At 47.8% G+C, this 25,638-nt stretch overlaps 1 protein-coding gene across 7 annotated transcripts in view; it reads left to right on the plus strand.

Annotated features, from left to right (window-relative positions):
• LOC123344671 (myosin phosphatase Rho interacting protein) overlaps nt 1-25,638 on the plus strand; it is a 168,278-nt gene that overhangs the window by 121,317 nt on the left and 21,323 nt on the right. For 3 of the 7 annotated variants that reach the window (XM_044981106.1, XM_044981105.1, XM_044981108.1), the window contains 8 exons: nt 528-644; nt 2,227-2,277; nt 6,651-6,707; nt 9,607-9,675; nt 10,245-10,334; nt 10,886-10,995; nt 15,137-15,728; nt 16,691-16,807. In XM_044981106.1, the coding sequence (XP_044837041.1) occupies nt 528-644; nt 2,227-2,277; nt 6,651-6,707; nt 9,607-9,675; nt 10,245-10,334; nt 10,886-10,995; nt 15,137-15,728; nt 16,691-16,807 (1,203 nt within the window). Of the gene's footprint in view, nt 1-527; nt 645-2,226; nt 2,278-6,650; nt 6,708-9,606; nt 9,676-10,244; nt 10,335-10,885; nt 10,996-15,136; nt 15,729-16,690; nt 16,808-20,336; nt 24,222-25,638 lie in introns of all 7 variants that reach the window. The other 4 variants (XM_044981107.1, XM_044981111.1, XM_044981110.1 and 1 more) reach the window with 2 other exon arrangements.

Raw genomic sequence — 25,638 nt, forward strand, 5'->3', positions numbered from 1 at the left:
ACTGGCAAATCTCTGTGCGTGGAGCACAGAATCTAGAGGTTTTGGGAAAGGGGGTGCATGTACCACAGTGGGCGGGCCGCGAGCACGAGTGAGCAGTGCAGATTGGCCACTCACTGCCCAGTCTCCTTGCTTTGCTGGTGGAATCAGAGCAGAAGACAAATCACCTTTTTCTCTCTCTCTCCTTCCCTCTGGGAAAGGAAAGGGAGGCATCAGATCTGGCATGGAAAAAACACAGCAGATGACATGAAGTATTCATAAAAAGAAATTAATTAATAGAAGTATGTAATCTTGAAAATCCTGTAGCCTAAAGTGAGTTTAGATGTACTGGTGCCAGTCTAATGCCTCGGACTCTGTGTCCAGAAGAGCCATGTGCTTCTAGAAGCACATGAAGAAAACTATGGTGTGAGCTCATTAATTTTACTTGTGGAGTCTAAGCAATGTACACCACTGGGTCTTTGACGTTGTGAGAGATGGGAGTTACTGTTTTGGGTTGATGTGGTGGTAATCTGGGCTAATTCTGTTTTCAGGACTTCACCTCTGAAACTGCAGCAGTAGGAGCCATCCTGGAAGTCTCTGCTTCCCCTTTATCTCCACACCGTAGAGCAAAATCACTGGATAGAAGATCCACTGAGTCCTCCATGACGGTGAGCCCAAGAGGTTTTTTCATTCAATACTGGCGTGTGGGAATGAAGGCATTGGCACGGTGTTCTTGGTGTGAATGGAAATGCTACGTCTCTTTCAGATGTTAGCCTTGTGAGAGCGCCTCTGCCATTGCTCTGAACCACCTCGGTGGACTGGGGGCCAAATTCAGATCTGGTGTAAACAGCTGCAATTCCATTGACTTGAACCCGATCTGAATTTGGTGGAGGATGTTAGAAGCTAGACCTGGAAAAGAGAAATCCTGTAATTTTATCTAGGCCATCCCCCTGCCAGGGCAGTGGAGAGGCAGAGACCTGGAGGAGGGGTTCGTTTTCCTAAGAGCATTGAACAGATGCAAGAGCTGATTTGGGAACTGGCTCCTCATTTCCCTATTTGGCAAACAATTTTTCTGTGTAATAGTCAGTTACCTGAATGTTATGGTTTGCCATACGGGTGCCATGTGCTTAAGGTGACAAATTAACCCAACCATTACCAGAAAGGAACACTCCCTTCTTCTGTTTTCATATACTCTGTCATTCCCACCTGAGGTGGCTTACACTGCATCAGAACATTGCAGCAAGTTAATACAATTTCCTGGGTCCCATTCAGTGCTCCAGAATCAGATCAGTTGCAAGTTCACCACTCCCATGCAGTCAGATAACACCACTTCAGACTTGGTGTATTAAGAAAAATTAACAAATGAACACAGAAGTGTTCTTAAAAGCTTTACTTTGTGCATTTATGCAAAGTAGACATCAGTAGAAGAAAGCTTGAGAGGAAAGTTTGGAAACTGAAATCCGTAGCTTCCTTCCACTTGCAACAACAATGTTAAAGATGGACAGTAATACACAAAGCTTCCCCAGAAGTTCTATTCCTTCTGTTTTGCTGTGCAGTAACACAACCCCCTTATGTTTAAAGTAGCTTCACAGGCCTGCATTCCTTGAAAACAAAGGTCTTTATTTACCAACGGGAGTACAGCATAGTTTTAGAAATAATGATTTTTGCAACACAAAATTTCGGTAAGGCTTTGTATTTCTCTGTGATGCAAATGCCAACCAGACTTGAACAAGGTTAGCAGAACAACTTCAAGCAGTGCTCTTCCCACCTACTCAGTGTTGTATGCTAGTGGGTGGTATAAATGTGCATGCTGCTCTGTGCATAAGACCCCTGACCCATTATAAATAAGTGCTACATGTTTGTCTGCAAACAGCTTTTGTTCGAGCTTGGTGTACAGACATGCACGCCCACCCAGCGCGTGCTCTCACACAAAGCATTGCATTTATAGATCAGTTTTTACTGTAGGATTTGTACATCTACAAAAACTCTTTATTTTGATACCGTTAGCACTGTTCCCAGGTTACTTAGTATTTGTGCAATTCAAGAAGCATGTGTTTGTGTTAACCATTTAGTTAAGGCAAGGAATTGCGTAGTCCAATTAGCAGGATATGCACTGTTTTCTGCACCACTTATCCCTTTATTTTGCAACTCCTGCTGTTAAAGTAACAGAAGTTGAAAAATTCTGTTACCAACTTCATTCACTCACTGGTTTATTTTCCCCCCCCTCTTTTATAATTTTGTGATTTCAAGTTTCCCCTGAAGACTTGGCTAGTCCTATGGGACTGGGACATTTATTATCAGGCAAGTCTTTCTTCTCAGACACAGGTTAAGGGTTGCATTCACCCACTTCACCTTTGTTGTCAGGGTTTCTTTGGTTTGTGGCAGATCATTCATGTGTGGATGAAGCACTGGGGTCGAGTCACTTGGGTCCCTGTTAGGTCCATGTTCCGTCTGTCCCTTTGTCCCCCAGTCTGTGTGCATCCCTCTATTTGACCTGGTTATCATGGGCCTTCTGGTTCCACCAAGTTCCAGTATCCGTCTCGTCTCGAGCTCTGGCTCTAAGTTCCTTGTACAAAGGCACTGATTCCCCCCCACTCCACACGTCTGTGCATGGCATGCAGCAAACACTGGGTGCAGTGACAGATTTCCCTAAGGGTATGTCTACCCTGCAGCTGGGAGTGAGCTTCCTAGCCTGGGGAGACAGACGCACATTAGCTCTGCTCAAGCTGGCATGCTAAAATTTAGCAGCATTATGACACAGGCGGCCGCTCAGGCTGGCTGCCAGAATCAGCCCACCCAACCCCCTGGGTGTGAGCTCAGGTGGCAAGCCTGAGCTGCTCTGCCCATGCCACAATACCCATGCTGGTATTTTTAGCACACTAGCTTGAGCCAAGCTAGTGCTTGTCTGTTCACTTGGGCTTGGAGGCTCGTTACCAGCTGATGGTTAAAGAGCTCTGTTGTCTACTCTCATTCTGGGTCAATGTTTCAATGAAACCCCTTCTTCTGCCTTGAAATGTGGTTCTGTTACTGATGAGGCAACTTAACAGCATCTTCTTGCTATCGTGGCTTTTAAATCCTTAGCTTCACTAAGTTTAAAGTAAGACCTCTAGTAGACTTGGAAGGTTTGCTAAGCAGGGATCTTACCCTACTTTAATAGAAGATTCTTCCCTAGGGGTGTCATTTGCTATGGTGCAAGGGTGGGAGTGTCAATTGCCGCCATCCCTAGCCCCAGACTTTTCATAGCTCTGTATGGTCCACCCAACATTGCCGGATATAATATAATCACACAGCGTTCTAGAGGCTGACGGAACTTTGCCCCTCCCAGAATTTTTCTGTAATGATGGCCCTGCCCTTCCTTTACAATTTTTTTCAGCACGTAAGTATTCAGCCCTTGAAAGTCTGTAACATCTTCACTAGTTCTGCTTTCCTTTGCAAAATGCTTGGTTGGGAACAAATGAGCGTGGATCCAAAATACAGTTTCTTTGTAGCAGTAGAGAGCTCTCTTCAACTCTCCATGGGCGATCGTGAAGCTCCCCTCTCTAGTCTTTGCCTGCAGAGAGGCTGTGGCTCACTAGGACCATTGGTGGCCTGATCAGAACATCTTCTCTCACAAGGGAATCTGCTGTTTCATTAGCTTAACCAATCATACAATAAAGATGCTGCAGCTCACATAGCTTAGGGAGCTTGGTTTCTGGAAGCTCTGGAATACTCAACACTGTCTCTTACCTGTGCCAAATCCATGCAGCATTCAAGGCTGCCTTTTCAGCTGGTATTATCTGCTAGGGTCCAGTGGGCGTATCCCACCTGGTCATGCTATTGCAAATGCAGGGTGGTCCTGGCCATTGGTGAATCCCTTTCCTGTCTCCTCCTTGGATTCTGTAGTGTTTCTGGAGCAGTGTTCGGGTATTATTCCCCTGGCTTTTGTGATGCTGAACTGGGCACCCTTCCCCTTAAGGACACTCGCACTTGGGGGGCAAACTGGATTTAATAAATTTCTGTTTAGATTTCCTTTCCCCCGTGTTTACAGCTTCCTTTGCCATTGCCAATAGATTTGTGCTAGTTCATTTAAACCTGGCTTCTCCTTCTCCTCCTCCTCCACTCCCAGCTGCTCCTCTGACTTGATCCTGCTGTGAGGTTTCAAAGCCGCAATGCTTGGCATCCGTCACTTTCATGACAACGGGTTGTGATGTCCTAAAAACAGGATTATATCTTGCCTGCAGGCTGAAGCTGAAGGAGGAGCTGATCAGCGAGGGAGGGAAAAGACTTCCACCACCTACATTAATATGCAATAAACAGGATGCGAAATAAGAAACTTTCAGCTCACCCCTGTGTGGAAAAGTCCCTTCTTCAGAGTTAAAGGCTATTCTTTTAGCCACAGCCTACTGTTAAATTCACTTGTAAGGAAATCTGACCAGGGTTCCATATGGGGTTATGAGATGCTGGTACTCGCTTCATGCAAACCTCTAGGGTATTTCACAGCCTCGTAAATAGGAACTCGGCCTTATGTTGATATGCACTGTACCACGTGATTGCCAGCTGCCAGCCATGCCGGGCAGAGTTTATAAATAGAGGCAGAGAAGCAGGGAGTGAGGGCAAGAAGGCTTTGTGGATGGGAGACTAATGAAGAGCCAGAAGGATAAGGTAGGCCCGGGCTTTCTGATTGTGCCAGCAGACTCCAGGGTTTGGTACCTAAGAGCTAATTGGGGGGGACAGGGCCCTTAGAACCTGCCTTGCTTTGGAGAAAAATCTCCTTCCCTGTCACATCAGCGAAAGCTGCGGAGTCATGGATGTCGCTCCCCAGGTCTCGTGTGCAATGTCTGGAGCTGAGCAATAATATGGCACTCTGGTATGCACGAGGGAGGCGATGCTCTGCTTCTCCCTGCTCCCATGGGGCATATCTGGGACCGCAGCTGGCACCGCTTTGGTGTGAAACAATGGAGAAACCCAACAAGATGTTCTGGATAAATAGGCTGGACTCCATGTTGGCGGCATCTTCTCTCCAGTCATCTTCCCGCTCCAGTTGCATAGACTAATCGTATGGGGTCTGGCCAGCGTGAAGCAAAAGCTGAATCTTGGGGGAGGAAGAGGGGGTGGAAGTGGAACTTCTTCAGCAGCTTTCTGCTGGCTGGGTGCGGCTGCTGTCGGGGAAACTTGCGCTTTGCTGAACCTCGCCCTTGCCCCCAATCTCTGCCTACCCAGCCAGTGCAAGGACTAGCACAGACACCTTCCCAACCCTCTTTTTACACTTAAATGGCAAAAGTCCAACAAATCCTTGAGCAGGAAGCACCTGGCTCCTGCTCTTCTAGCCACGGGGGCTGTTTCCTTGCTTAGGGGAACTTTAGAATCAGAGAAGATTAGGGTTGGAAGGGACCTCAGGAGGTCATCTAGTCCATCCCCCTGCTCAAAGCAGGACCAATCCCAACTAAATCATCCCAGCCAGGGCTTTGTCAAGCCGAGCCTTAAAAACTTTATCTGATTGGATTGTCAAACCCTGAAACCGAAGCCTGATTGGACCCCGCTAGCTGGTCAATGTCTGTGACGATGTTGAGCTTTGCCCAACTAGTCTCCATTTGGAGACCTCCCATCCAGGGCCGGCTTTAGGCCAATTCCACCAATTCCCCCGAATTGGGCCCCGCACCTAAGAGGGCCCCGTGCCCAGTGAGAATCTCTTCCCTGGCTAGAGACACCTTTTTAATTTTTACTCACCTGGCGGCACTCCGGGTCTTCGGCAGCACTTCGGGGGTGGGTCCTTTGCTTGCTTTGGGTCTTCGGTGGCAGTTTGGCGGCGGGTCCTTCAGTGCCGCTGAAGACCTGGAGCGAGTGAAGGACCCGCCCCCAAAGTGCCGCCGAAGACTCAGAGCACTGCCCGGTGAGTATAAGCCCAACGTGGTTTTTTACATTTTTTTTTTTTTTGGTCATCCCTGCCGGGGCCCCGTCAAAACTGTTCGAATTGGGCTCCGCACTTCCTAAAGCCGGCCCTGCTCCCATCTGCTTGCTTTCCCCCTGCAAAATACCTTCTGCATGACAGTGGCCGCCCGGGTGATACCTAATCGCTGAAACATCAAGGCCTTGTTTGCAACAGCCTTTTTCTTCATGTCTAGGCAGCCGTGGTTAAAAAGTCAGCAACCTTGCCTATGCCAGCGTTCCTGCTGTTGCTCCCTCTGAACCTCCCCAGCCTGGGGGGGAATCCCAGTCGCTGTGGGGCAGGGGGGCAGAATCCCCCACATCTCCCCAGTATCTGTGGGTGGGGGGATCCCCCGGAGCTCCCTAGACCCCACAGGTGCAAGGGACCCTCAGAGCAGGCAGCAGGGGAACCCTTGCAGCTCCCCAGACTGGGGGAGAACCCCTGCATCTCCTCAGCCACAGTGGCTCCCAGCCAGTGGGCAGGGGCTGCAGCTCCCAGCCACAGCAGGGCAGGGTGGTGGCCCCTCCTGCCTCCCCATTTTGTCGTGGGCATTTTTAATAAAAGTCAGGGACAGGTCACGGCTCTTGTGAATTTTTGTTTATTACCTGTGACCTGTCCATGACTTTTACTAAAAATGTCCATGACAAAATCGTAGTCTTAATTATATTGTATAAATCACTGCTGTGGGATTTCTCCGTGGTAGAGTTGGAAGTCGGCACTTCATCTGAATCCTCAAAAAGCTCTAAATGTCTCTTTCCTCTCCTTGCAGCCGGACCTCCTGAACTTCAAGAAGGGATGGCTGACGAAGCAATACGAGGATGGGCAGGTAAGTCTAGTGGGACATGCTCTTTCTCAGCCACTATCTTGGATGCTGTAGTCAGTCAGCATTCGTATGTAACCATGCATTAGCCCACCTGTAACATGGCATCCTTGGGGAGAGGACTGTCCCTTTTCCTTGTGGCTTGGTGCAGTTGTCTGTCTGCGTTTCTGCACATGGAATTGTGGCTATACGCAGAATCCAGATCCGGGGGTGCAGCTGTGTGGCTGCTCATGTGTGGGCAGGATAGATTCTTTCAACCCTGTCCAGCCCCTGGGACAGGACTTGAGATTTCCCCTGTCAGAGCTGGTGACACTGCTGACACCTGAACAGTACAGGGAGCTGCATTTCCAGGGCTTCCTACCTTGCTGCAGAACTATGAGGGCCTGAACTCCTGGTCTGAATGGATTAATAAGGGAGAAGAGGTGTGTGTGTGTGTGTGTGTGTGTGTGAGTGACACACACACACATACATATATATTTTGGTCTCCTTATATGCTTCATGTGCAGTGCTCAGAATTTCTATAGCACTTTCCACCTTCCCACAGTAACAAATGCAAGGGTAGATCTGTATTAGCCCTGTTTTACACCTGGGGGAAACCAGATGGAGGCATCTTGGCAGACTGGTGTGCAGGGAGAACTCGGTCAAATCTAGAGCCTGGCACAGGCCAGGCAGCCATTGCTATGGGAGCTCTACCTATCTCCTCACCATCACCACGCAAGCAGGGTCTACCTGGGGCAGGAATGGCTGGCATTCTGCATTGCAGAGGATTCAGGCCCCTGCATCTGAATGCCATTTAACAGGTTTCTAGGGAGTCAAGGTCAGCATGGGCTGTAGCACTGGTTCGCTTGGCCTCATCTCCCTTGTGGTCACAGCCACCTGTTCAGCATCCGTAATGAGGTGCAGAACAGGCACCCTCAGAATCATGGGAACAATGAGAGAGAGCAATTAGATGAAATCAAAATGTCTCCATTAAGGCACTAATGGAAGCACCAGCTTCCCACCTCCCTCTCCTTCCCTTCCTGAGGGGTGTGGTTAAGTGCTCAGCTCCCACAGTCTTAAAGGCTGGCAGATGATGATGATGAGCTGTGACTGAGCTCATGTTACTATTTATAAATAATCCCCTCCCTTGATTTTCCCCATGTCTTCCCCCTGCTCCCCCCAATCTGTTTGAGGAGATAGTGTGGGAGGGAGTGATGTGGACTGTGTAAACTGGGGCTAGGCTACAGATTCTGAAGCTTGGGGAATTGGTGGGGAGTCCATCCTCTGCTCAAAGTGCCGCTACCATCAGGAGAGCGACTGACTGTAAAAATGACGTCTTCTTTGTTCCTTGCTTTGCTGCACATCCAGTGCGTTCAGTTTAGCAGTGCTCTTCTGCCTGCCATCATTGCAGCTCAGCCTGCTGGGTGAAGATCTGACCTCTGCCCTTTCTATTAATCCCCAGCACTACAGATTGGAATCATAACTTAGTCAGCTCTTTAGGGGGCCCTGCAAAGTGAGATAAGAGATCCAGGTTTGGCAGAGTTCGGTTCTCATCAGGAAATGTCTCTTTCCATCAAAACAGGGCTGGAAACACAAGTGCATGTAACTGAGAGGCAACACTTACAAGGGAAAGCATAGAACTGTTTGATCTGGTTCTCTTGGATGGGGGAACTGAAATCTCCCCGGCAGCAAGTCAAGGGAATTAATATGGTCATTAAACACTGATTGTTAGCTACAACACTTTGAATGAGTGCTAGGATGCGAGTTCTGAAAGAAACGCCTTTCTGTATCCATCCATTGTCTCTTGTCTCAGGGACCACTGGTCCGACCCACTATGGCCATTTTTATGTTACCGTTAGAAGCTGGGACTGGATGACAGGATGGGGATGGACCACTTGATAAATTCCCCTGTTCTGTTCATTCCCTCTGGAGCACCTGGCATTGGCCACTGTTGGAAGACAGGATACTGGGCTAGCCGGACCGTTGGTCTGACCTAGTACGGTTGTTCTCATGTTCTTATGTAAATTGTAAGCTTTATGGATCAGTCCTTTTGTTCAAGCTTTGTGAAGCATCTAATGCAGTCCATGACAAGGGCTCTGAAGCGGTACAGTAATATAAATAATAGTAATAGTTCAGTACTTTAAATTGACAAAAACAAGGGGAAATATTTGGAAGTTATTGTGGTTTTGATTTTTGTTTTGCTCTTACCACAGTAGATGTAGTATGAAGGACCCTTGCAAAGACAGTAGGTGGGATCCAAATAACTGATACTAACTACATGCAAAATGCAAGGCCTAGCAACATAGACCCACTGCTGCTCTGGCAGGATTGTAGGGGCCTCTGAAACAGACAGGGAACGCCACTAGAGGGGTCACAAACAAACTCTTTAAAGGAAAACCACCCAATTCCTATACACTCCAGAAATAAACAGGAATGTTATCTGTCCAAATTCATAAATCATAAAGAACATGTCCTTCCGAGCTTAAGAATGCAGCCATTAAACACGGTGTCTTGTCCGTAAACTGCAAGGGTAGGACTCTGAAGGTCCAGAGAAGGTAGCATATTTGTGATGACTCTTCTGGTCATGGCCACATGTTATTATTGAGTGATGGAGCCTTTGCAGCTCAGACTGTTTGCTCAACAAACATTCCCGCTCAGACAGGAGAGGATCCTAAAAGTGGAAGCCACATGCTTGACTCACCTTAGCATCCCTTTCCCTCTCGTTGATCTTTCTACTGGCTTTCAGCTGTGAGAGCTTGAGTACCCTGCCAGAGCACAGAGCTGGTAATTGTAGCCTGCCCAGCTGTTTATATAACAGAGGGGATGCTCAACTGGTCTACCTTTACCTTGGTGAGCTGATACCGCAGCCGCCTCGGGCGTGGGAAGGGAACAGCTTGTTAAAGGGCCTCCCTTGTTTGTTTCCTAGTGGAAGAAACACTGGTTTGTGCTGACGGATCAGAGCCTGAGATACTACAGGGATTCCGTGGCAGAGGAGGTAGGTGTCTCTTTTATCATTGCAGAGTCTGACAAAGTCCCAAATGATTCAGTGGGCCCGACTCCCAGTATTGCGCCTACAATTCTCCAGATGAACACAGTTGTGTCCTGGGTGGGGAGTTCAAGTTCCCGGCTGGATTTGTGTTTGTGCCTCGCAAGTGAGCTCGAAGATTAGAAAGCCTGGGGGTGCTTTGAAGTTAATTGGGTGCTTCCAGCAACAAGAGCATCCCCAGCAGTGCTCATTCTCAAGCTCCCAGTCCTCAGGGATTCAGTGAGAGGCAGAGCGTGGTGCAACCCCAGATCAAAGCCACGTCTCTTCCTGAACAGGGGTTTGATCACCCTTTAGCCCAACTCTGCAGGTCCCTTGATGGGGCTGAAGCATCCATGTTAATATGTCTGCATGGGTTCTACTGCGTGTCTCGCCGTAAGTCTTTGATGCTGAGAATGAGACTGCTGATCTTGTGGAGAAGCTTCCTAAGTGGCTTCTTGTTAGATGCTGCTTTTGAACGTGCGTGCGCACACTTTTAGTGTGCAACAATCCCTACAGTTTTCCCCCCTCTCCTTCCCCAGGCAGCTGATTTGGATGGAGAAATTGATTTGTCTACATGCTATGACGTCACGGAATATCCAGTTCAGCGAAACTATGGCTTCCAGATCCATGTAAGAATGCTTTGGGGAATGGGAACACTGCTGCTGTGGGGAGCAGTTGGAGTGAGGGTGGCAGATGTTTCCTTATCCCAGCAGACTCAGTGGTCCTTCTCCAGCAGTCACTAATGCTGGATGGATCAGATGCAGATGAAACCACTCTTATAATACATCTCACTGTGGATGCTATCCTATGGGAAGGGAAGTGTCTTCCTGACTCCCCTCAGGTGGTGACCAGTTTGTGCCCTGAAGCATGTGATTGTCTAGTCATTGATTCATGTTTTGATTAGTAGTTGCTGGTAAGAAATGGGGGCAGGAGAAAGGAGTGGATTCGGCGGTTCTTTCACAAATACCCAATGAAAACATTCTTAAGGACTTGAGTGATAGACATCTGTCAAACTCAGGGCTTGTCTACATGGTACCGCACTATGACCTAGATTTCTAGAGTCTCTGCACTGAGGGTTGAAGAGTGAGTCTGGGGAGTGAATCCTGGCAACCCCTTGAAGGGAAGGGAAGTGCTGCCCAATAGAATCAGCCATGTTGACTTGCTCCTCCTCTTTTCCTAGACTAAAGAAGGGGAATTCACCCTCTCTGCCATGACCTCTGGGATTAGACGAAACTGGATCCAGACGATTATGAAGCACGTTCGCCCCACTGCCGCTCCAGATGTGACCAGGTAAAGAACTAGGAAAAGAACAATGCCCATCTCTCCCATCTTACCCATCCCCCTCTATCCTCTCCCTTGCTGTGCAGAAATACCCACCCCCTTTCTGACTCTGTTTCTGGTCCCTCCCACTCCGTGTTCTGGCTACTCCCATTCTCTGGGCTTAGGCTGGACACCCTTTGCTCTCCTGCTGTTTTCGCAATCAGCACAAGACGCATAGAGCCAAAGTTCCTCCTGTTTTGCACACCGATGTGCTTGCATCTGCTAATGGTCATTTGCACACCCACCTGCCTGACCTAGAGGCACGCACCTGTATTCGTGGTCACGCTTCGATGTGTGTGCGACCCCAGGTTTGGGGTTGGTTATATTGGGTCTCCCCTTTCCTCTCTTCAGCAAGATCAACCTGTCACCTCTGCAAATGCCTCTTTTGAAATTAAAAGCTGAATTTGCTTGAACTCCATTTTAGTCTGTGCTCAGTGAGAAGCATTTCTTCTCCTCTGACCTTCCAGATAACTTCTTCCCCTTCACGTAAGACATGGGGTGGCCTTAGTCCAACTGGAAAGCCTTCAGTACAAGAGGAAGGCACTCACAAATTTCATGTAGTACCTGCTATCAGACCTTGCTGCTGTGGGCAGAGTGGGCTTTACTTTCTCTCAGCTAAAAATTATCATAGTTGGGCACTGCATCAAGCCACACACATCCTGATCCCTGGGTTCCTGGCTGTCTGTTGTGTAGTGAATGATGATGCACCCACACAATTAACCCCTTTTCTCTTATCCATACTCAACTGGCAGCCACTGAATTTGTGCCTGATTCCCCCAGCATCAGTGGAAGAGTTCTCTCCACCCAGTGCTGTCTATCCAGAGATGTTCCATGATCTCTTCCCCTCTCCCACTTAAATACCCCACTCACCCCTGACAGAGCTGGCTGGTGGATCTCTCATGGCTCTCTGGGAGTCCTCCTCTGTCCTCACTCCTGCATATGTTTGATTTCCATGCATTCCCAGGAAAAACTTCTCTTTGAAACTATCGGTGCTGAAGCCCAGGTTGGAAAACTGTGTTCTCTCCTGTATTAACGTTCTGTGGTTTGTATCTCTTGTGAGTCACTGCATGCTCCCCGTTTTCTGCACTCCAGATAGAAAGTCCTGAAATTTTCATTTCTTTTTAAAATTAAAATAAGAAAGAAGAGAAGCAGCAACCTGGTCTTGATAATTGATTTCCCCACAATGGTATCTTCCGATGTGCATAGTTACGAAGATGGACAAGACCAAGTAAATTAGAGGGGACAGTTAAACCTCTAAGGATTTGTGTAAATTCTTGTTTTGTCAAGTATCAGAGGGGTAGCCGTGTTAGTCTGGATCTGTAAAAGCAGCAGAGTCCTGTGGCACCTTATAGACTAACAGATGTATTGGAGCATGAGCTTTCGTGGGTGAATACCCACTTCGTCGGATGCGGCACAAGCACTGGGAGGGAGGGGGGAGAAGCAGGACGTGGCAGTGCGCTCAGGGGAGGAGACAGAGGTGAGCTGGGCGGGGGGGTGAGGAGCTGCCGCTGGGTGCAGAGCACTCACCAATTTTTCCCGTGGGTGTTGCAGCCCCAGCGCACCCACTGAGTAGGTGCCTATGCCTTCACCCCACCCTCCTGGCCAGCGATTGCCTTTCCAGGGCAAATGCGGGCTGAGGTAACTCATTTGAGCAGAAGAAAAATGGGTTGGAGGTGGGAAATAGTCAAGCATTATTAATGGCAATGTGTGGGCTGCTGGGCACTTCCAAGACTTTCTTTTTATCTCCTAGATCAGTGCCACTGCATCCTCCTCAGTTGGCTTCTAAATACTATTCATGTGACGTGACATGTAATCTGTGCCCCTCTGGAATGTGCAGAGGGGAAGTAAGCCGGTAACAGATATGACAACAGGGCATTCTCGAGTCGTTTTGAGAAGTCTGGGGTCAGAGCTGTATCATTTCAGTCTTCTGAAAGTGGCTGGTAGTCCAGGGATTCTCTTTGTTCCCAACCCCTGTTCTGTTTTAAGACAATGTCTCTTTACTATTAACTTGTGTAAAATGCTGTTTTACCAGTTAACCAGATTGACTTGCTGGCTGTATGTTTGCTTTGGAAACATCTAGCATCCCTTTAGGGCCTCAGGCATGAGGGTGAAAAGTAGCTCTGAACTCAAACAGTGCAGTTTCATCATGGTGCAGTATGGAAGTTTCTTTTCTTAGCTGCGGTGGGCAGAGCTGAAGAGATTCTCTCCAGGTGGGTTTTCAAAGATAAACCTGAAACTGCAAGAGTTTCTTAAAACTAAGCCCACCTGAGCCGGTAGTTTGTGGGTGAAAGTGCATCGGAAGATACTAGCATAGGAACCAGGCAGAGTCATTCCCTTATGTTGCATTCTTTGGATATGTGCACATATTGGTGGGGCACCGTGGGGAGGAACCTTTTTGTTGTAAATGCTCCAAGGAAATCCTCTGCTGTTTGCCAGCATTTACAGTGGGCATATCTTCATGCGTGTAGCTCCAGTCTTAAAGTACTGCGTTAATTTTAGTTGGCTGCAGTGAACGCCCCATACGAGGGCTCTATGGCTCTCTTCACTGCACCCTCTTAGAAAGCTAAGTAGCTTGACACATCAAAGCTTGCTGAACACAAATGTGCTTTAAGCTAAGTACAAATGTGGGGGTGCTGTCCCTTTAAGGAGCAAGATCAGGGCACAGGTAGGAAGGGCTGGTCAAGCTGAAGGTGAATTCAACAGCGCGGCTGGTGTTACTGGGAAATGGTACCACTTGGGGCTCTGTTACCAGCAGGGTTTGAGTGAATGCCTCCCGCACCCTCCGGGCCAGAATTATTCTATGGGAATCACATTCCATGGAGTTGGCTTATTGCCATTTTATTTGTTTTAATTCTAATCTGCATGTACAAGGCTGGCATGTCTGCATTTCTATTGAATAATCCAGGACTTGATTATAGGTTCTCCTTAGAAGCTTGGACATACATTTCCTTTCCCTACTAACTTTACCCTTTCCTGCTTGACAAGTTTACATCTCCCCCATCCCACTCCCCTCTAGCTCAGCACTAGAGGGCCATTGCTTCCTTTGATTTACTTCCTTGTTTGAGCATTCAGCATCATCCGTGACATTTGCAGTAGCGTGCACAGTGCTTGTGCTGCTGCTGGCCCAGCGGGGGAAGCATAAGAGCACATGGTCTCCCGGTCCGGGACTGCAGTGTTGATCACAATTCCAGGGGCCTGTGTTTTCAGTACAGAGAATGGCATGGAGAAGTTCCTGAGTGAGCCTTTGCCAAGCTCGGAAAAAACGTAAAGGTGTTACCAAACCCCTCCCAGATGGTCATGTGCTTCCCTGTGCTTCCTCTTCCGTCACTGCTGAATCTCAGCCTCCTTCTCCATGCCTTTTTGAAGCTACATCCCAGAATCACTGTGGTAGTGACCGGTTGCAGTATTGCAACAAACACATGACTGTGGCCTCATTAAATGAATTGGGTGGAAGGATCATGATGGTTAGAAAGAGGGCTTCACGGGGGGATGGGGTGAGGACTGGATGGCTCAGAAGGGATGTACTGTTCAAAGCCTACCCATGGTGTTAATGATTTATAAAGTTAGCATTTGAGGGCTGCTTGCTGGCCTCAGCCCTGTTCCTAGTGGACAAGTACCCACATCCCGGTACTGCCATTGGCCCCTTTGTTGGCAGTCTCAGCAGAGAAGGCCAAGTCCCGGGTGAGCAGCATAGAGAGAACTCTCGTGCCTAGCAGGGTGTGTTTGAAGGAGGAGTGGGCCTCCCAAGCCAACGCTGAGGCGCAATGGCGAGGGGACAGTGTGGGGAAGTTTGCACTGCTACCTATGCTGCCCCGCTCTGTTGATAAACTAAAGGGCTTTGCGTCCTTGGGCTGCCAGCTGGCACCTTCCATCAGCACTAAATTCACACACAGAGTTCAAGGGGAAAGGAGAGCAGTAGCTCCTGGCCGAAGTCCAGATACCATGAGGCGCTTCAATGATGGTGGGAGAGGCATGCCCTGAAACGCACATGGCATTTCAATGGGCTTTGATCCTGTCCCTGTGGCAATGGCTCTTTGGGCACAAGTGCGATCGTGGGCTGCATCTCTGTAGTGGGCTGAGGGATGTTTTCTTTCCTCCTCTGTCCTAACAGCTCCTTGCCGGAAGAGAAAAGCAAAACCAGCTCTTCCTTTGAGACCTGTCCAAAGCCAAGTGAGAAGCAGGACTCTGACCAAGCTGAGATGGATCCTGAGCAGAAGCGGAGCCGTGCCCGGGAGCGCAGGCGAGAGGGGCGCTCCAAAACCTTTGACTGGGCCGAGTTCCGCCCCATTCAGCAAGCCTTGGCACAGGAGAGAGCCATTGCTGCAGAGTCCTCGAAGAGCAGCTCCACGGCCTTCCCCAGGGAACCCAGCGCTCCGGACACAGACCCCGGGGAGCTGGAACGGGAACGTGCTCGGCGGAGAGAGGAGAGGCGCAAGCGCTTTGAGATGATCGATGCTGTTGATGGGGCAGGCCCAGAGGACGTATTGAGGATGGAGGTGGACAGGATCCCAGGCCTACCCATCACAGGGGAGGTGAAGCCACAGAATGTTCATGTGGAGATCGAGCAGCGATGGCACCAGGTGGAGACGACCCCTCTGCGGGAGGAGAAGCAAATCCCCATCATGCCCCTGCACCTGGCCCAACCAGAAGACAGAGACGACGGGATCCACAAGCAGCAGCTAACCTCACTGCTGGAGAAGGAGGTAAAATGAGAGGAGTAGGGAGCAAGCCAGGGCTTTGGCTCCAAGGGGTTCCTTGAGCTGCCGTAACCTGTGTGGTGATGGGCCTTCATGTTACACCAGAGTAAGTCATAGCTGGAGGGTTCAGTCACAGGGTGAATTTATTGCTGCATTAAGAGCAAAGAGGATAAGTGGATACTATAGGGCCCCTTTGGGGAAATGCAGCCCCATAACCCTGGCATTTCCCATTCTCTTCCGATTTGATTGTCTCTTCGTTGTGTCTGCATCTCCTGGAAGGACAGTTATTGCAATGGGGATCCTTTGGCATCTTTTTCTAGTCAAGCCAGACCAGAGGCTGTAGTGGTTGTTTATTAACAAGCCTTCCACCATGACCTGAGCAGGATCTGAACCCAGGTCAAGTATATTAATGCTGTCTGAAATCAGGCTTCAACTTCTGAACCTGTGAGTGTGATTTTATATGTGCACATGCACACAACAGCTCAGCTGACCTGCACACCTTGTAAGTGTACAAAGCTGGTTCTGCTTATCTGTCACTTACAATGAGCAATCTCGTGTTGTTGATGCCATAAATGAGCTGGGAAAGGAGGGGATAGGAAGCTCAACTCACCTGGAAGAGGCCCAAGTCTGGCATAACATGGGTTGGTTGCTGCAGGTCAGAATTAAGGTGCTTTAGCAGAGCTGTCAGAAATGAGCTGTGGTCAGAGGAAGGAGAGCTTGCCTGGATTAGGCCTGGCTCCTGCCAGTGCTGTTAGTCCCTCATTTCAATAAGCTTCAAAAATTAAACAAATGCACAACGTTGGGGTTTTCTGTGTTTGGTTTGAGCGAGGGGGGTGTTGTCGAATGAAATAAAGCCCCAATCTCAGCAAGAAGAGAGGAGTTTGCTCCATGCTAAGTGCTTTTGAACCACTTCCTCCCGTGCTTCCTCAACCAACCCTTTGGGTTCTGTCTTTGTCCATTTCCAACAGTTGGAGCAGAGCCAGAAGGAGGCATCAGACCTCCTCGAGCAGAACCGGGTCCTGCAGGGCCAACTGAAGGTGGCACTGGGCCGGGAGCAGAGTGCCAGGGAAGGCTACGTGTTGCAGGTAGGAGAGTGAGAGAGAGAAATCTCCATCTTTCGCTGCATCTGCAAATGAACTTGTTGGGCTTCAGTCCAGGGTGCGTCCAGCGTGGAGCAGAAATGTGCAGAACTTATTGTGCCCCAAGAGACTTTGGCCTCTCTTAAATGCTGCCATCGTCCTTTCCTGGTTTCATAAAGAGCATTTCTTTAATAATTCCTTTTTTGTTCCAGTGGTCTGGGTTCTGGTGGAGAGGAACTCATCCCTCTAGGGCATCCATATCTGTGTAGAGACAGAAGATATGATGGCCAGCAAGGTTTCACTAAAGGAAAATGAGCCCCAGATGCATAGTGGAAAAAACCTTGACAAAGTTCACTTTGATGTCAGTGTTGATGCGTGCATGCACCCCCATCTCCTGTTCTGTGCATTCAGGGCTGTGAATTCTGCTCTGGCCACATGGCCTTTCTAATGGACCTCTGTAGTGGCTTTTGGCTGTATTAAAGGCTGGTGGCTCTGAACCAGGCCTGGAATTGTGTTTTGGAGTGGTTAGGAAAGGAGAGGGGAGCAGCTACTCTCTTCCTCCCCACTCTCTCTTATAGGCTCTTAGATACAGCCAAAGAAGTCTCCAGCAGTGCCTCAAAAGGAGGGGCAAAGCTTATGGAGCTGCAGTAGGCTGGCTCAGCAAGAATTCATTCTTGTTCTGTGATCTAGGTAGAGTTTTAGCTGCTGACTTTTACATGGTCAAACCTGCTGTGGAACAAGGTGGCTAGTGGCTGTGCTCTACGTTGCCACATGGTGGGGGCGGAGGGGCTGGGTTTGGCATCCAAGGCTGTGCCCACTTTCTGGGCTGGAAGCACTGGGGAGGTAGCATGCTTAGCCCAAGGGAGGCGAGAAGCACCAATGTGTGCTTGGTCAGTCACCCCTCTGGAGGAGGAGGAGTGATCTGTTATTATTTGTATTGTGGGAAGGCCCAGAGGCTCCAGTCAGGATCAAGGGCACATGCTTTATGAACATATAGGAAGATACAGTCCCTGCCCCAGGAGCTTACAATCCAAGCTGCACAGAACCTCCTGTGCAGTGTTTGTCCAGAAGGATGGAGTCGCAGTCTGGGATCTCTGGGGAGGGAGGAATTCCCTAGGTTCTGAAAGGAGAGCGGAGATCCTTCCAGGAGGAAAACTACATGAGCCTAGCAAAGTAGCCAGCTGTGCTGCAGAGGAAGCACCCTAAGCTTCCAAGAGGGAAGAGCTTCTCTTAACATGCCGCTGCCAGTTCTCTTCCAGACTTGGGAGCTCTATCTAGCCCCCTTAAATTGGAAGAATAGCTGGCAAGAAAAAGGGCTTGCGAGGGTGGAGAGGGATAAAGGTCTTGGATGGGCCAACCCATGAGGAGAGGAGAAGAAAGCTAGACAATTCCTGTGTTTATTAGCAAATTCCCAAATGTTCATTGGACTTGCCACTTCATGATCTGCAGCTGTAGCTTCCTGTTCTTAGACTGTGTTTGATCTTCTGTTATGGCAGCAACTCATGTTGGCTACAGGCCCTGGGCAGGATCCCACATTTCCACAATAGACCAACTGTGGCTTCCCTAGAGCGAAGGCATCCTACCTCCCTTAAACTGAAGCCCAGCAAATAGTAGACCAGCACAAAATTGGCTACCAAAACCTACTCCACCACGCTTGACGTTCTGAGTTGGCCTTAGTGCCTTTGAAGTTAGGAATAAGAGCGAGAATCAAAGTCCCTAGTAGGTGGTAGCAAATCAGCTTTAATACAATACCAGCCAACCCACTTTTTCATCTAAAACTAAATTGAATCTTGAGAGTCTGAGAATGTCTTTCTTCCCCCTCCCTGCCTTTGATGGCTGCCTTTGCATTTTCTAATTCCGGTAGGAAGCAGCAGAGCCAAAATTTCATGAGAGAATTGAGTATTTCTAGTCCAGCAAGAAACCATTAGTATCTGAGAGAGGGATCCTGTTCCCTGTTAACCATCGAACAGTTTACCAAGGGTTGTGGTAGGTGCTCCATCACTGGCAATTTTAAAATCAAGATTGGATGTTTTTCTTAAAGTTATGCTCTGGAATTATATTAGAGACGTTCTCTGGCCTGTGACGTACAGATGAGATGATTGCATATGGTCCCTTCTGGCCTTGGAATTTATGAATCTCGGAGAGTTCCAGCGCTACTCTGCAAACCCAGAAAGTCCAGATAAACTTTAGGGTACTGACCTGAACGGAGCTTCTGCATTTTTTTTAAGGTCTTGTCCACCCTCAGTCCTTATCCTTTTACAAATACCTTTCATGGGCATTAATACTGTTGGCTCTAGACTGGCATCAAACACCCTGCACATTTCTTAATAATAATACAGTTGTCGAACAAGAACCGGTACTGACGCATGCACCGTGCACTGAAGCTCTTGTAACCTCTCTGACATTTCTTGCTGTTAAGTTTAATCACAACTGAAATATCTGGAACCCTGTGAATTCTAACAGGTGTGAAAGCGCTAGCGCTCACTCTTTCTCTTTTAGATCCCGGGAATGTCTTCCAGCTCTGGTGAGGGAGGGGGTCGCTTGACTAATCTGTCCTGGGTGGATATTCTTGCATGTTTTTGGTGTTAAGCATGACTTTAATGTAAGATAACTGAGTGTCACATCTGTGGGCTTTCCCTGCCAGCAAACAGAGTACAGCAAGGCAGGCCAAATTCCTAGGCTTAACGCTGTGCTTCTCTTGCCTCTTCCTGTTTGTGTATTTCTTTTAAAGATATATAATTTCTGTCGACTTATGCATGACTCTCTTTGTGAGTTTTCTCTTTGCATGCTACACTGCTTTGGTTTGAATCTCACAAAGGTTTGTTTGTTTTATTTTACGTTCTCATCGTACCTGTTTTTCCCTTTCACTTGTCTTTTTTTACAGGTAGAGAGATTAGATCCTCCCCGCTCTTAAGATTTAGTCATATATTTTTAAAAAGAGGAGCAGCCAGATGAAGAAGCCTGTTTAGCCATTATAGAAATGACATCACTATGGCAGCCATCTCCCCTTCCTGTGGCTTGGCAGGAAGTGATGTCATTTACTTTCCACCTCACTTCCTGTTATTGTTTTTGTTCTGAAGGACTTTGTTACCTGGAATTGTGCACTTTTTGTTTCACAACAAACTAAACAAACAAACGCACCAAACTGAGCAGCTCCTCTCTCCCCAACCTGTTCCCTTCCCTCCCTCTCGTCCTCACTCCCTTCCAGTCTTTTGTCTCTGTTTTATTTACTAGTGTTTCCTTTTCCATTGTTTTGGTTTTGTTTGACTTGCTTCTCATAGACTGTTACCTTAGAGATGTTTCAGTGTTGTTATCTGTATTTTCTGTTAATCAGAAGCAGCTATTGCCCCCTTTAAAAAAAAAAAGTGGTTTAAAAAAAATTGTGCCAAGAACAGAAACCTTCCAAAATGGGAGCATATGGGTAGCAGCCAAAACAATCCAAGGAGCTTTCCCATGGCCAGACCTGGCCAGAGGTGTGACACTCAGAACTGGGACCCAAGTGTTACTAATCTAGTATTTAATCAATTTTTTTAAGACCGAGGTGGCAGCCTCACCATCGGGTGCCTGGCAGAGGCTCCATAAAGTTAATCAAGACCTCCAAAGTGAGCTGGAAGCCCAATGCCAGCGTCAGGAGCTGATCAATCAGCAGATCCAGTCACTGAAACGTAGCTATGGTGAGGCAAAGGATGTGATCCGGCACCATGAAGCCGAGATTCAGAGCCTTCAGGCAAGGCTCAGTAATGCTGCAGCTGAGCTATCCATCAAAGAGCAAACTCTGGCCAAGCTTAAGAGTGACTTGAAGAGTGAGAAGGAGAAAGCCAAAGAGCAGCTGGAGGAGTGGCAACACAGCGAGACAACTCTGAGCTCCCAGTTAAAAGCCAGTGAGCAAAAGCTAAAAAATGCAGAGGCGCTGCTGCTGGAAAAGACACAGGAGCTGAGGGATCTTGAAATGCAACAGGCATTACAAAGGGACCACCAGAAAGAAGTGCAGCGGCTCCAGGACAGGATTGCAGACCTGAGCAGGCAGCTGAACGCTAGTGAACAGACTCGGATTCTAATGGAGGAGAAGTTGCAGAAGAATTATGAGGCTTTGTTGGAAAGCTGTGAGAAGGAAAAGCAGGTTTTAATACAGAGTCTGAAGGAGGTGGAGGATAAGGCCAGCGAGTATGAGAATCAGCTTCAGAACAACGAGCAGCAGATGGAAATTCTTCAGAAAGAGAAACTGAACGCAAAATTTGAAGGCAGCGAGATTGTCCACCAGCTAGAGGAGCAACTGGAGATGAAGGAGGCCAGCATCCAGAAGCTTGCTGAGGACATCAAGGAACTTGAAGGGGAGAGAGATCAGATCAAATGTAGGTTCCAAGAGCTAATGAATCAGGTTGAAGAGTCAGATAATGAAGTTGCCAAGTTGCAAGCAAAGTTGAAAATAGAGGAGACCAACTATGATAAGTTGGAGCAATTGTATGAGAAAGTATCAGATCAGTTCCAGAGCGTGCAAAAGGTGCTGGAAGAAAAAGAGGAAGAGCTGAGACACGTTAAGGAAATGCACTTGAGAATTGTTGAAAAGAAAGATCAAGACCTCAATGAGGCTTTGGTTAAAATGGCAGCTTTGGGCAGCAGTTTAGAGGAAACAGAAGTAAGGCTACAGGTCAAAGAAGATGTTTTAAAGAAGTTAGCTAATGTGGACTCAGTACCGTGTGCTAAAGAGAGAGAAGACTTCTGCACTAATCTTGAGGCTGATGAAAGTCACATTCCAGACATGCCAGCTCCTGAGGGGCTTCCAGGTTTGAATTATGCACTAAAGGAGGCGGATGCTGAACGTCCTGAGACCAACCAGCGACAGGCTGGTGAGCATACCATGTTGAATGCGGAAGAACTTAGGTCTCTGTTGAAGTCTACAGAGCTTCAAGACAGAGAGCCACAACAGAAAGCCTTAGCGAAGCCTGATATAGGAACCCTAGGTGCCAAAAGGCAAAGAATCCGCTTCTCAAACATCCAGTGCCAAAAATACATCCATTCAGATGGGTCAGAGAAAAATTGGACTAGTAGCACGTCTTCAGACACAAGCCAGGACAGATCACTGTCTGAGGAAAGTATGTCATCAGAACCAGTTCTTGGTTACCCAGCCTCAGGAACCAGTGACTCTGAGACTTATCTCTCAATCATCCATTCCCTGGAAACCAAACTTTACATCACGGAGGAAAAGCTCAAAGATGTGTCCATGAAGCTTGAAAGCCAGCAAGGCCATAACCAGGAAACCTTGATAGCCCTCCACCATCAGTGGGCCAGCACAGAGTCCCAGCTTAGGGAACAGCTCCAAGCTAGCTTATCCGAAGTTGGTGCTCTGGTTTCACAGCTGGAAAATGAGAGACAGGAAAAGTTCAGAATGATAAAAAATCATGTCAATGAGCTGGGAGACTTCCAAGTGAAAAATGATCAAACCCTGATCTGTTTAGAAAAATGCAGAGAACAGCTAAGGGCTTTACCCAAATCTGACAAGGAGAAAGAGAGAGATTTGTTTCTTACCACTCTGTCCAGCATGGAAACCACCTTGTCAAATGCAATCCAGGTCTTGCAAGGGACACCCATCTCCTCTGATTATCAGCAGAGTGAAAGCTGCGTGGCTCAAACTCCAGCTGCAGAAGAGAGTTTGCTGGAGGAACAGAAACTCATTTCCCAGCAGCAGCAAGTTGAAATGTCTGATGGAGACCAGTTAAGATTGCTTTCTGAGAGGATAGCATTTGAGGCCTCCCTGATCAACCAAATAGCAGAATCTTTGAAAAATGCAAGCTCAGAGATTTCCCAGATTCTCAGAGAGATTCATGGGACAGCTGAGGTGGTTTTTTTAGAGCCGGCAAATGTGTCACACACAGCAATTGCCTTGGCCAACATCTTATCTAAGAAGCTGCTACTGGAAGGTGAATTTTGGAGCCAGGTGGAAGAATTGAGAAAGCACTTGGGCACCAGAGAAGAGGCGGTAGAAAGCAAAACAGAAGCAGTTAGTTTTAGTTTTCCCCAATGCCTTGTCCAAACAGTAGCTGATGCTACATTGATCAGGGCAGAACTTGGTTTTGTTGCACAGAAGATGCGAGAGTCTTTTCATCAGAGGTTAAAAACAATTGAAGAAGACCTCCACAATACCAAAACAGCTCTCCAGCAACATAAATGCATGTTGGAGGAAATCATCAAAGCATATAGGACCTCTGAATTTGACAGGGTTATGCATCAGATTTCTGAAGCACTTGAAATCCAAAAGGATGCTTCAGAAAGAACCCAAACCTCTTGGGATAGGAGCCATCTCAAGGTAATGCCATGTCAAGATTCAGCCAAGATGATGCAGGCCCATGGTTTGCCAGACCATAGTAGTGAAGCACTTGTTGCCATTCAAGAAGACCTTGCCCAACAACTAAAAGAAAAAGCAAATGTTCTTAAAGAAATATCTGTTGCCTTACTATCCTTGTCCCCTGAGGAAGCCATACGCGATTGCCAGAAGCTCCTACAAATTTCTCAAAGTCTTTCATATCATACGTCCATGGGAGATCTTGAGCGCTATTCATCATTGTTAGTTCAAGATGCAATTATCCAGGCTCAGGTTTGTTATGGGGCTTTCAAAGTTAGACTCGAGTATGAAAGGGAGCTAAAGTTTTACAAAGAGTCCTTGCAAAACATGGATGCTCTGTGTCAAGAACGCGTAAAGACGGTGTCCGCCCTTCGTGAGGAGTACGAAGACTTGCTTCGAAAGCAGCAGAGTGAATATGCTGAGATGATAGCCATCATTGAAAGAGAGAACGTAGACCTTAAGGCAAAAGTCTCTCAGCTGGACAGTCAGCGGAGGCTCTTGGAAGAAGAAGAGCACAAACACAGCAAAAACTTATGTGAATTACAAGGCAGGTATGAGGAGGAGATGCAAAATGTGATTGAGCAGTTGAATAGGACGGAGGACACTTTGCAGGCAGAGAGAACAGAGGGCCTAAATCAACTTGATGCCATCATCCGAGATAAGCAAAACATGGAGACGTATCACCTTGAGCAAATGCAAATGTTGGAGGAAAAGTTCCAGGCCAAGATAAAGGAACTGCAAATCATCCACAATAAGGAACTGCATACTTTGCAGGAGCATTACAACCAGAACCTGCAGTGCTTACAAGAAACACTAGACAATTACCAGAGGCAGCACCCAGAAGCCTTGCCTTCTGAAGGGTCTGAAACCAGTGACGGGAATGAGTGGGCAACAGATCACCCTGAGGGTGGGATGCAGGTCTCAGAGAGCGAGTTAATCTCCATGCACGGTTTGAGAGAGCGCATTCAAGAGCTGGAGGCCCAGATGAATGCCATGAGGGACGAACTGGAGAACAAGCACGTGGAGGGGAATGCTTCAGCACTGAGGGAGAAATACCAGAAAGACTTTGAGAACCTGAAGGTTTTGAATACATTTAATTTTACCCCATAACCCTTCCTTCCTATCAATGCAATGTTCCAGTTTGTTGGGAGGCCCTTCTAGTACATATGGTTCCCCATGCAGGGACAGCACTCCCCGTAAGACCTAAGACAGTTAAGAGAAACCAAACCAATTAAAATGACCTGTAAAGTCTCTCTCAATGCACGTTGGTTTTCTCCATGCTTCCCTTCTCTGCGCTGGGATGCATTCTAAATGTATTGCTTAGCGCTTCCAGTCCCTTGTACCTGGCTGTTTAAAAAAGCTCAGGCCCAATGAGAGAGAATAATTTGATTGGGAACGGTGGCAGAGGCTGCTGGTGATTTAGTGGTGGGAGTCGGCGTCCAAAATGGCTATAATAATGTCACATTGCAACTGAGCCTCCTCAAACATGAACATTGCAGTGTTCTTCTCATCCCTGAGTCATACGTTCTGGGCAAAGCAGCTTCCCAGAGCTCTTTCCCGGTCTGATCAAACTCCCAGCCCAGCTCCCTTGACTTCAGAGCCCTAATGCGAAATGTAAATGTAGGCTCTCAAAATGTATGTTTGTGGGAGGAGGGGAGAATCTGGCTGGTTAAAAGAGGACAAGTTTTATAGACGAAAAATTAATACTAATCTCGGCTCGATGTGGCTAACAGGGAAATCCAGTGTTGCTGTTTTTTCAGCAGTTTTTTGTGTGACAAACAGTGCACAGTTGTTTGAGCCCGGAAGTAGGTGCAGAAACAAAGTTTGAAGGAACAGGAGCAATGGCCACAAAATGTATTTACATAGGATGTGCCACCACTCAGGGCTGGCTATAAAAGCCGCACCCGGCATTACAGCTTCTAAAGACTGTTGATTTTTGAACTTGAGACCATTTCCAGCTGGGAGCTGGTTCTGTAGCGGTGAAATATGGACTTGCTAACAGCGCTTGAGCTGATTTCTAGGTTGAATATGGAGCTTAGGTACCAAAAGGTCAGCCAATCCAGACTGCAAGCAAGGACCCAGGGTTCGTGGGCAGAAGCAAGTCAGACACAAGTGCTTGCAAGGGAGCAATAATCCTCCAGAGTCAGCAAAGGGATTTTAAAGTGATGAGAGAGCCTGAGTCCAGCAGCAGCATTATTTAACGGTGGAAGGCTTGGAAGTAAGGGATGGGGCTAGGGTTTATGCCAGTTTCTGGATACATAGAACTTTTAGCCTGGGAAGAATGGTAGCTCTACCCAAGCCTCTTCCTTCTCCTGAGAGACAAACCCATCATTTGGCACGGGGTGCTAATGCTGTGAACCGCATTTCTTAAACACACAAGTTCTAGGGTATCTGTTGCCATGACTTCCACAGACAGCTCCAAACTCCAGTTACTCTTTAAGAGAGGAAAATCCCTTCCTAAACTCTTATTCAACCTCTCCCTCAGCCCAGTCACCAC

The sequence above is a fragment of the Mauremys mutica genome, chromosome 11 (genome assembly GCF_020497125.1).
Source record: "Mauremys mutica isolate MM-2020 ecotype Southern chromosome 11, ASM2049712v1, whole genome shotgun sequence".
NCBI classification, from domain to species: Eukaryota; Metazoa; Chordata; order Testudines; family Geoemydidae; genus Mauremys; species Mauremys mutica.